The sequence below is a fragment of the Ascaphus truei genome, chromosome 5 (genome assembly GCF_040206685.1).
Source record: "Ascaphus truei isolate aAscTru1 chromosome 5, aAscTru1.hap1, whole genome shotgun sequence".
Taxonomy (NCBI): Eukaryota; Metazoa; Chordata; class Amphibia; order Anura; family Ascaphidae; genus Ascaphus; species Ascaphus truei.
Genome location: NC_134487.1, coordinates 26,628,857 through 26,641,444, shown reverse-complemented (window position 1 = coordinate 26,641,444; position 12,588 = coordinate 26,628,857). Strand labels below are relative to the sequence as shown.

Below are 12,588 nucleotides of genomic sequence, written 5' to 3'. Positions count from 1 at the left end.
CACACCTATACAAAATTGCACCAAAATGTAGCATATTTAGCATGCAGTGTCCAGTCAATTTAAATGTATTATATGCAGTCTTTTTCTAGTATCCGGATTCTTCTGTTTTGCATCCCTGTTACAGATAAGGAATTGGATCTGGAATCTCTGGACCTATCCAAGATGAAGGTGGTGGATCTGCAGAAGATACTGGACAGTTGGGGGGAAGTATGCAGAGCCTGCATTGAAAAAACAGACTTTGTGAATCTCATACGAGAGCTGGCTCCAAAATACGCACTGAAACGCCAAAAAGCAGATTTTTAAAACTCTACCAGGTTACTAAAGCCTGTATTGTACTCTTGCTTCTAGAGTCTAAAAGATAATGTTATTGGCATAATATAATCTGGTTTAATGTAACAATTTTAGATTTGACAAATAAATCGTGGGAAGAGTTGAGGCAACAGCAAGTGTAATTATTGCAAACTGCCTCTGTATACCTAAACCGTTATCTAAATAAACAAGTGTTAATTGTATACCCTTGTATCAAGATACCGAGGATCACTGTAGGTTTAAGGCAGCTCAATGTTTCTATATAGAGATGAGTGACATTTTTGCTAACATTTGAATCCACCGAAAATTAGCAAATTAAAAGGAGCAGACCTGAGAGATACTGTATGTGTGAAAGCGGGTAAAAAATACAATGATTAAGGTTCACATTCATAATAACAAGTGAGCTTTTATTTTGATTACAAGTTGCAGCACAGGGAGAAAGCTAGCACCAAGCTCTCTGACAATATAGCAAATAACCTATATTTGTATACACTGCTGAGGGATAATACACGCCTCTAGATGGGCTGGCTTAGAAGCTACAGATGCCTAACGAAAATTACAATGAAAAACCCATACATACGAATTTCTAATACATTTATGCATGTGACCTTTACTCCATATTTTTGCTTACGCTTGGGGGTTAGGTTTCCTGGCAATTCAATGATCACATTCCTAACTTAGGGTTGCTAATTAAAAAGCAAGGCAAGCGAGAAGGCTTATAAGGCCGAGTCCACGGTCCCTGCTGGCGTGCTGAGGCGCGCTGAGGCGCAGGGAAAACGGGTGCTTTCCCTGGCCTTGCGGTTGCTTACCGCAAGCGCTCTCAGCAGCCGTCAGGGGGCGGTCCGGGGGCGGGCGCGTCACTGGCCGGGGGCGGGCCAGTGACGTCACGGAGCTGGTTCGCCCTCATTGGGCGAACCGCTCACGTGACCGGCCTGTCTCGCCGGCAAGCGGGGGAATTTTAAATTCCCCCAAGACCTGCGCTTCCGCAAGCGCGCGTAAGCGCAGGTGAGCCCCTACTAAAGCCGCTCTAATTGCGGCTGTAGGGGCTCAGTGCTGAGCGGGAGCGCGCCTCAGCGCGCTTCCGCCAGCAAGCACGTAACATGGCCGAGGCCTAAAACAGGGCCCTTACTCTCTACATGTAAACCTTTCATTTCTCTCTGCAACACTATCATGTTTGTTGTAGTCTTGTGGTTCTGGCCATATTCTATGTCATATCCATGTTGTGCTCGATAAATACTAGATAAGGTTTTACTTCTGGGGGTATTAATTCATTGTATATTTTCTTTTATGTACATCACAGTGTATATTACCAGTCGCCTATATACATCTAACAGTGCTTTGTTTGATGATAATACATAGAATATGAATGATCCTCTTCTTCAGAGCAGACATATATATTTGTTTTGTGTGTAGGCAGCTTGGAGTGATGATCACTCAGCCATGGGTATAATTCATGTCTAATCTGCATTTTATGCTGTCTGACAGGCACATTTTTTCCGCTGACTTGGTCCCAGGGATTAATGAAACTGCTTAAACACACTGTCTGAGACGTGTCTATTATAGGGCACACAGACTGCTCCAAAGTATTTCAGACAATGTGGCTGATTTAGAGATGGGCTGTTTTCTCACTGGAAATGACCGGTTTTGTAATGGGTAATAGCAGTTTTACGCCTTTCTCCTAAGACAACATGTTCGTATTTGAAACTGGAGCTGTTTGCTGCTGTTTTTGTTTTAATGAGGGGACATGAAACCCTGAAGAATTAACGCTAATGAGACTTCATAACTATATTTGTACGGTATGCAGTGTAATGATGGCAGTGTATGCTGTTCTTTACATATTAGAATCACATCTGCACAATCAATCTCTGTTGTGAGAGTTCGTAGTATGTTCTTGTGAACAAAAGGGAGAAAATATTATTTTGTTGATGCTTAGTTGCCGATATTGCCTGCAATGCAAGGGCATTAAGTATGACTGACTGGGCCTTGGAACAGGTGTTTCATGTTGAAAGCGTTTACCCATTCACTGCTATCCCCCCAGTTAGTGAAGCTTTTACCAACATGACGAAAGGGGTTTGGAATATGTGGAATTTAAACTAAAGTGGGTTTATTTATTTTAAGTCTCCCAGCTGGGACACTGGGGTATAAACACTACAACAGATTGATCAAACAACAACCCCACATTGGCTTAAATAGCAATGTTTTTACATCATAAATCTGCTGCTGTTTTTTTGCCCCAGTTTTGCAGCTGGGAGACTTTAATAAATAACCCTCCAAAGTGGGAAACCCAATGATCAAAAAGGATCAGTATCTCCCGTCAGGTTCAAGTAAAATATTTTTACCGTTCTTGCCAAATCCCAGGACGTCTCAGCTATAGATCACAGAGTCTCTGAATGCCCGACCTATACCTCATATTGCTGTGATGTCCAGAAACATTGTATTAAGTAGGGATATTTAAAACCAGAGACAGAACATGAAACACAGACAGCGCTCAGTGCACATCCAGTGAAACTTATACACGGTACAGTGCCTAAATATATATGTATAGATATCTATTAAATAAAATGGTCTTTTAGTTTAACATTTTGGCCAAAGTGTTGTAAGCCCCTGAGCCACTACACGACAGACCACATCTCAAGGGTCCCTAACAGTAATATAAATTCTTAATAACCTGTGCATTACCAGGAAGAATGATTTATAATTGAAGCTCACCCCCTCCCACATTTAAATGGTTAAAAGCTCACTCCATAGCATCTCCCACTCTCAGGGGAACTTGCTTGCTTGCAGTATGATTGTGACAAATCTAATACAGAGTGCTTTTCCTGGTAATGTACAGGTTAATAAAAGCTTCAATCAGACTTAGAACTAGCAACTGATTTTGACAGATTTATTATAAATCATTCTTCCTGGTAATGCACAGGTTATTAAGTGGAGTGGTACTGCACAGTGCCCTGAACTTAGGGTCCACTATCTTTCTGTGGTTCTGATGGAGTTTAGTAAAATCTCAAATGTAGATTGAAATGAGACAAGGGGGGAATTAAAAAAAAATACACATTGCCCCTACTTTTCCCGTTTGAATGTTGGCAACTCTAACATTACAGTAACAGCCCATATGCTGCAGGTACGAGCAGTGCACTGTTCTGGCTCAATGTGCTGGAAGAGGTGGGGGTCAATGATTTTGTAGAGCTTGACAGACGATCTTACTCTTAAAAATGGAGAGGAAGTGTAACACCTTTCTGCCTGTAGTGTTGGGAAAAAAAAAAAAGATAAAGGGGAACTCTTGGAAACTTTAGCTAATTATTAATCTAAATGTTGATATTCTCTCCTTGGAACGCCAGAGAAAACAGCAGGGGGCGCACTCTGGAAAATGTAAGGCTCTTTCACATACACACATTTTCTCCTCCAAAAAAATTCTGCTCTAGGCTTTAGCCTACTCAGCCTAATGGGAAATCCACCACTGTATACATAGGCTTACATGTTTTGTTGGACCGCAGACAACTAAATGTAATGAAACAGCATTTGAACTTAATAAGCAAGTACAAACACATTTTTATGTCTAGACATTGCAATTAAGATTTTATATTGTCATCGGCAGACATACAGTAAATGATCATGGTTAGTACAAATACAATATAATAGACAAAAACAAATTTACAAACAGAAAATAACAAAATAAACAACACAGATAGGAAGAATAAAGTCATACCGAAAATGCTTTTAGAAAGTAGCAAAGTGGCATATCTAATATTTAGCCTTTTTTTATATATATATGCTACAGTACTTTCTAAAAGCATTTAGCATGGAATGTTATACTGTACATCACAGCTGTTGATGACCAATATTTTACAAAATAGGATGTATGTGCCTGCAATCCATCTCCAAAATACATGAGCAATGCACTTCAGCAGCTATATTTATGTGGAATAGCTTTTGTGTGTATATCATCATCTTCAGCAGTTGTCGATCCAGTACCAGGTACTGCGGTTGCAAACCTCTCTTCTCCACATCTCCAACACATTTTCTGTTTTCATCCTCCCATCTTACTTTTGGTCTTCGTCTTGTTCTTTTAATCTCTCTTGGAATCTTGACGAGTACCATCTTTGCCCGACAATGGTATTTTCTCCTTGCGATATGTCTAGCCCACTAACCATTTTAATTTCTTAACCTTTGTGATGATGTCACAGACGTTTGTGTGGTTTCAAACTCATTCATTCTTTTTCCTGTCTACAGATAATGTCCAGTATACATCTCTCCATACTCTTTTGTGTTGTCTGAAGCTTCTGAATTATCTCCTTATTTATGATTCAGGTTTCACATCCATACGTGAGCACAGGCAGAATACACTGGTCACAGTGGAAGGTTCCTTGCAGTATTGTCTTGTTCCTTCCAAATGTGCCCAATCCCTTCATCATTCTCCTGTTGATTTCATTCAAAAAGTTCCCACCTATTGTTAATGGCCGGCCAAGGTAGACATAGTCTTCCATGTCTTCTAGTTCTATTCCATCAACTTGGTCTTTGCAGAGTTGACACATTTATTGGACATCCCTTTGATCTGGCTGAGATTCATATGGAGGCCCACTTTCTTACTTGCATCAGCGAGCTCTCCAATTTGTTGCTGGAGGTCTTCTCGACTTGTGGCAAAATAAAATAAAAATGTCACCTGAAAGTCGTATGTGATTCAAGTATTCACCATTGATTTTTATTCCTTTTTTCTCCATTTCAATGTCTTGAACAATCCTTCAACTGTTTCTGTGAAAAGATTTGGTGTCATGGTATCTCCCTGTTGCACACATATTGTGGCTTTCTCAGAAATGTTTAGTATAATACCAATGTACTCTTCTTCAACACTTCGGGGGGTATGCACTAAACTCTGATAAGTGGCTTTAAGAGCGCAAAGTGCTATTAGAATGTGATATTTCGCTCAGCGTGATTCACTGAGCAGTGATAACAGGGAGTTTGTACTCTTAAACTGGCTTTTTTCAAGACATTTTTCTAAGTCCCAAAAAGTACGTACGATCAGCTAAATGCGCTGATTTCTGACAGTCTTTGAGATTCTCAAAGCCACGATAAGTGATCTTGCTTTTAAAAACGCGCAAGAAAAAACACGCCAGCCAAAGGCAGGCGCAAAAGGAGCTGGACTTAGAAACATTTCTTTGTTTACCTTTTTGCAGGCACACCATCCATACAACAGGCCGGCGGGTGTCCCTGACTGACCCTGTGGGGCTCCCCGGGTGATGCCTGCGGGAGTCCGAGGTCTCCGCAGGTGTCCGGGTATCCCCGCGGGCCTGCGGTACCAATGGTGTGCCCCCAAAAAAGAAACAATACTTGTAAAAAAATACAGCCCCCTCCCTCCCCCCGCCCCCTAACACATACACTACAGTAATGTGCAAAATTACTATTATCCACATATGGATAATAATGCATTTGCCCATTTGAAATACATTCATCACAATAAATAAAATAAATACATCTTGCACTCACCCCTGCCAGGCACCCACGATGAAGGCCATCCTCATCCTCATCATTATCCCTGCCCTTAGGTGCTGAAAAACATACACAAGAATAAAAAGAGCCAATCTAATGTCCCCTAACCCCTTAATTACCTTAGCGGTTATTAACCGCTATAATAATTAAGGGGTTAACCCACCCTCCCCCACCACTCACTCGGGAGACCTAACCACCCTCCCCCACTACCCACCTGTGACGCCTATCCACCCTCACTCACCCACTACCCACCTTTACTGGTTAAGGGAGTGTTTGAGCGCCATCCAGTGCTTTTTGTACTGGACTGCCTAGGTTCGCCTAATGGACGGGCCAGCCCTGGCAGGACCGGTTATATATTCTATTAATCTTATCTACCCCATGGATTGTATATGAGACTCACTATAAACGTTACACGTAATACACACTGCTGGTGATTGTGCCAGCCACTCACACTGACTCTTATTCCAGCTTTAGAGACTCTTTGAGCTCTCTTGGCAATTTTTGCTCTTCTCCTCCCATGTGGAGATTACAGCTTGATCTGATTTTATACTGAAATTTCTTTAAGTATATGTTTTATATGTATTTAATATCTGCTAGAGGACATAGGTTGTCCTATTTTTAATAAAATGTTATATACATTCACACACGCATTAGGAGTACGCGCTTTCCTAATTTTCTACACATGTGCTTTGAGATTAGGCTGTTCCTGGAAGAGCTGCCTTTCTCCCCAGCTATAAGAATTCCCTCAGTTTATTGCCAATCCAATCTGGCTGGCAATATTGTTACTGTATTTGTTCCATCTGTTTTACTCCCATTCCATACATTCCTCCCATTTATGGTTTGAGTTTACTCATGTTAGCACAAAATATTGATTTTATTAATATATACACATAGAGCACTGTTTTGTGTGTGTGTATATGTATATGTATATATATATATATATATACAGTGTTCGACAAACCTATACATTTGCTCGCCCCGGGCGAGTGGATTTAACCCCCGGGCGAGTAAATATTGGCCCAAGCAGCACACGTTTGGTACTAGGTGGCGAATAGATTTTTTTGTGTGGCGAGTAGATTTTTTGGTGATTTGTCAACCACTAATATATATATAGTGGCAGCAAGGCCTCGCGGTAGGGTCAGTAAGAGTCCACACAGTGTATTTGAGGCTGTAACAAACCCCCAGGGGTTTAAAAGCTTCTGCATCTTCCTTGCGCTCACAATGCGTCATTTGCTGTTGCAGTTGCTTGAGACAATATTCCTCGTGCTGCTCTTGTTGCCACTGTTTATATTTGAGAACGTAGGGACACGACTCTTCTGTGTGACCATGTTCACGACAGGCCCAACATACTAAATCCTTCAGATCATCACCTGGTTTGATTCTAGATGGTGTGACTCCAAATTCCTGGTCACTGACTCCAGGGTTACGGTATGCTGCACTCTGGACACATGTTGCTAATGCAGCTTTTCTTTGCGGGTACTGCTCTTCTTCTGGGGCCATATTGGAATCATCCTCATCATTAGGCCTGAAGGGCCACTCTTTCGTATGGGCACGATCCTTAAAAAAACAAAAACATTTTAGATCCGCCATTTTGAAAACCCCTTTGTTTCACACCTGACGGGGCAGACTTTACTTCCAGAGTTCGTAACTCTTGTAGGTCACCGCCTGTAGTCATCTCATCACTCAGACTGCAGCTGCAAACCCACCCACCAGAGGACACTGCTTCCTTCCTTTGGAGAATGTATTTTGTCTCTATTAGTCGCGTTCGCTTTATCCAGCACAGAGATCCTGGTTTTTTTTCTGCCTGGGTTTGTGACCTCAACACATTTCTTCCACTGACCCTCAGAGATGTTGCATCCCACTTCTACCACCACCTGTAGCAGGACGGCCCCACGGTAGGGCCAGTTAGAGTCCACAGTGCATTATAGGCTGTTTATTTCTCCACATCAAGAACAAAATACTGGGCACCCGGTCTCTTTAAGGAAAACAAAAACCATAACAATAAAGTCTACTCAACATTAGGGAGACTAGCAACACATAGCAGAGCTTAACTAACCAACTGGGTAGCTAGGCTAGTTCCAGTCTAAACAATACACATTGAATGTCTGGAGTCAAAATCTAAAGTCCTTAACTGAGGTGCTGGGAATCTGTCCCAGGAGTCTCCAGGTAATCCCTCTGGGAACTTGTGGACCAATCAGTTCGGCTTCCTCAGCAGACGGTGGAGAATCCGTTGCTGGGTGTGCGCCCCAGCCGGTCCAGCAGGCCTGAGGAACAGTTCCAACCTGCTTTTTTTCTGGTTGGGGAAAGTCTCATCTGGCAGATTGCTGGCTGCCTTTTGAATCCCCTTGCAATCCGGAGTTCAGTCTGAATTAGGTACACCTGTAGAATACCTCATGAGAGGAGTTAACCACTCGCACACTGGAAAGCCTGCATAATGCAACCTCCTGCTAGCATACAGACTCCATGGCTCTGTCACAATACACGCACATACACACATGTATTTAATTATATAGTGGCAACGGAGTAATGCTGCAGCAATAGAATAGACATTACAATAGAGATACAGAAGTAGTAAGCCATAATGTCTTCGGTGGTACTGCGGTCACGCGTGAAATAAATTATTCTGCACTGTCAAATGGAAGGGTCAGCAGTTTCTTTCTTAGCATTGTAATGTAGGGCTATAATATTAGTGCTTCACATATAAAAGTGCATATTAGTATAAATTGCTGCTATCCCATAGAGTTTACAATCTGCCAATCAAATCCACCATCATCTGAGGTTAATTGCCAGTTCTGCTGCTATTCTTCTTGTCTAACTCCATGATGTCTTTAAAACAATATTTGTGTAGCAATGTGTTTCATTGAAATGAAACAGCAGAACAATATGACTTTCCTGCTGTGACATTGTAGGTCAGCTTAAAGGAAAAACGGGGATGTGAAATACGTAAGCAGTCCCGGCCAACACAGGATATCTGATCCTGCATCAGCACTAGCATGACAGTAATGGACATTGCAAAGAAAAGCACAATAGGTTTCCTTCAGCTATTTGACGTTAGCATCTCTGAAATGAATGATGTATCGGAATGTGTACGGGGGACACCTGGGAAAATTGGCAAAGATGCCCATAATCCTGCAATGCTCCAGATAAAAATGTTTCAACATAAAACACAGAAATTCACTCCCGCACTGTGCATCGTAAGGGATTTATTAGATGTCACGAAACAAGAAAACACAAGGATTGTAATTTGATTTGATAGTCTGAGATTAACAAAATATTTAGTGCATAACTTCTGCTTACTGCTCAGTATTCGGGAAGTTGCCAGTTATACTGGGTGTTTAAAAAAAAAAAATTACGTTAAATCACTAGGAATACAAATACAAGTGATACTATGAATAGTGCTGGATCAAATGAATTAAACAGTGCAGTGCACAAATGACTATAAAAGTGACAATGAATGCCACAGTGTCGAAGCTGCCCGGTTAACTAATGTGGAGACTATCTCAAATAGTCTCCAAGAACAATACGTGTTACATAAACTAGGAATAAACCTGGGCGCATATGTGAAGTGAATATAACAAACATATAAACAATCAATGAATAATAAGTCCTCAAAGGATATTGTAGCCCTGTGTAATTTTGGGTTTACATACCTCTCTCATTCTGTGTAGTAATCCCTGTTAAGAGGGCAGGTTTGCCAGAATTCATCATGAGGATTGGCCTCACCCCCTTGTGAAGTGTAAGGTGTAGCAAAGGAAGTGACAGCATGCTCTGTGTCCACTGTTAGTGACACAGGGGTGGGTCTTCTGGAAACAATATATTACGCATCACTTCCTAAAGTTAGTAGCTCAAGAGTGTGTCAGATCAGATCCAGACAGTGCAAGTGTCTGCTGCAAGAGCTGTGAGTCTGTGCAGCTCAAGTGGCAGAGTGACAAGCTGACCCCACACTGTGTCCAGGGCTCTGACACAGCTGGTAGCCTCCCTTAGGGGAGAGGTGGCAGAAATATCCCTGGCTCTATTACAGAGTCAGGAGGGAACTTCCTTATGATGTGCAGCTATATGATGTGCGGCTACGTACCGGCCGCAATGATGGGCAGCCTGCCATGCAAGATGCAAATAAAGATGCCCTTGATTCAAAGACCCTTCGTGCCTGAGACTGGAGTTATTCAGGAAGAAGATGCACCCAGGAGTTCTCTTCCAGAAACTCCTCCCTGCTATCGTGGGGATCTGGAAGGGATGGAGGCGCTGTAACAACTGTGCGTAGAACTCAGCACTACCTCATACGTCTGTCATGGTGAAATCCCCACTACCAACGAGCGGGAGACTCAGGAGTCCTGTGAGCCAGCAGGTGCACCACACTACACTGAGATGTAACTGGGGGCAGATTCAGACCATAGGGGCCCATATGAGATTGGGTAGGGGTCGAACCATTTACAATATCAATGATGGTAATGTCCTTTCTTTTAAATGATGATACAGCAACGGCTATCCTGTTCAGTGAAACAAAAACCAGGGACACAACATTGCGCAGTAACGTTTTAGCAATGAAGCCCTCTTATGTAGATTTCCCAAAAGAATGCCTACTTACTAGAAATAGGAAGACAGCTTGCAGTGGAGAGATACTGTATGTTGAGCCCTCCGAATCCAATCCTGTTCCAAGGTAGCACGGACCCCACGTGATGTCCCTGGTTCGGATGGATATCGAGGAAAGGACCCTCTTTCACAGAAAAAAATGTTTTCAGGATCTGCTTCAATACTCCTATACTTAGATCTCCATGGTATGGGATAAAAAGAGAGAGAGGATTGCGCAATATCGTTTAAACAACACATCCTCACATGAACAGAAACGTTGTAAGTACGTTGTGAACAAGATAGCCGTTGCTGTAAAGAGGAACTTATACTATACTTTGAGGACTGAGTCCATTTCAGCTTTATCATCATTTAGAAGAAAGGACATTACCATCATTGATATCCTTTGAGGACTTATTATTCATTGATTGTTTATATGTTTGTTATATTCACTTCACATATGCGCCCAGGTTTATTCCTAGTTTTTGTATCACGTAAGTTAAATCACTGTTTTACTTTATTTTAAACTTGCCAAATTAATACCAAATAGCGTGAATGCTGGATTTCGACCATTCACACTGTTCTACATGTAACCCCTCCCCCCATCAATGGGGTTATCAGATTGCTGTGAGGAATTAATAGCGGTGCGTTGGGCCCCACCCAGTGTTACACTGAGGATACTAATGTCAGAAGGGATATAAAAGATAGGTGGAGGGGTCTTGAAGTCAGGATCCCGGAGGACAAGAGGAGAGGAGCCTCGGGGAGAGTAGATGGGGATGTTCATAAATTAATAGCCCAGACCAGCCCCCCCCCCTGCTTTATATTGTAGATTGGGACAGTGCCTGTCTAAGTTAGGATCCCAGAAGAATGGAGTCAAACATATCTACAACATTGTAAAACGGCATGCCACAGAGGGCTTTAGGAAAGCGGGCTCCTGGGTGTCGGGGGATCGGCTCTAACCATGGCTCCATATTAATAATCCTCTCAATCTGTATGGAAGTGGCAGTTCCCAAACAGGCGAAAAGTAGTATGTCAATTTCAAAGAACCCACCAGGATTGCCGTATGGGCTTAGTGTAACCAGGGTAATAACGATAATATCCCAAAGCAACAAAAGGGGTTTGGGTCCCAATTAGAAAACCAGTACAACGTAGTCATGTGCCTGTGATCGGTCCCCGTGCTTGGGGACAAGAATAAAAGTTCCTGGCGTCCATTATTTTTCATCCTTCTTACTTCATCGCCCAGCCGCCTGAATCCAGCACCCTGAGTCAAGGTATCCCACACCGAGGAGCCAAACCCAGTATACCGATGTAATCTCCCTAGAAGCCGGACAGGGGGGGGATTACATTTGATGCTCAATGTGGGGATGGGTAAGCAAGAAAAAAGGAAGGAGGAAGAATATTTGTGTTTTGCTCTTTTTGGAACTTTCAGGGTGAAGAGTCTGTTTTGTGTGGATTTTTACAACGTTGTACGCTTCGTTCGAGAAAGACGGGAGCGCTGCTCAAATAAAGAAAGATTGTGGACTATGTATGTGCAAATCTTTCCCGATATACGAAAGTAAAATTTGCATCAATCCCAGATAGACATTTTTAAAATGGCAGCGGTCCATGCATATACCCTTATGTAGCCCCGGTAAGAAATGGGGGCTATATGTCTTTCTCCTACTGGTGTAAGTCCTGCTAAGGGCAGGCCGCCAGTAGTTATCATGGGTTTCCCCCGCTTCAAGCCCTGCCGTGATTGGTGGAGGTAGGCCCCCTGACTCTGTGTGAAGGCATGAGACACAGGGGAGGGCCTGCTGACATCAGAAGGGGTGGGGCTGACTAAACTTAGTCCTGCCTGTTCCTGTAAGTGACAAGCAGTTCTGTCCTGGGAGCTGGAGGTGTTGGAGCAGTTCTGTCTTGGGAGCAGAGAGTGACCTGAGAGGTCATGATTAGAGTGACACCTGTGCTTGGAGGAGAGGCAGAAGACCAGCCTGTTTAGAGCTGATAAAACTATAGGCTGTGGACCAATGCCCCTCACCCTGCTCAGGGAGTGAGGGATGGGATCTTGCCTCACCCAGAGGGTATACCCTTGGGGTGGGTGTCGGGGGTATTGAAGCCCCAAACAGCCCATCCTGCAGAGGTACAGCCTGGAGGAGAAGAAGAGGAGGACAAGACCCTGTACACTGCATATGAACTGCTGCTGTGCATGAACTGCTGCTGTGTGCTGAAACTGATCTGCTGTACAGAATAAAG

At 42.9% G+C, this 12,588-nt stretch overlaps 1 protein-coding gene across 1 annotated transcript in view; it reads left to right on the top strand.

Annotated features, from left to right (window-relative positions):
• The window catches only part of CDNF (cerebral dopamine neurotrophic factor), a 35,648-nt gene extending 35,136 nt beyond the window's left edge, over positions 1–512 (top strand). The window contains exon 4 of the mRNA XM_075599536.1: positions 125–512. Within this exon, the coding sequence (XP_075455651.1) occupies positions 125–303 (179 nt within the window). The 3' untranslated portion in view covers positions 304–512. The remainder of the gene's footprint in view (positions 1–124) is intronic.
• Positions 513–12,588: the final 12,076 nt, after the last annotated feature.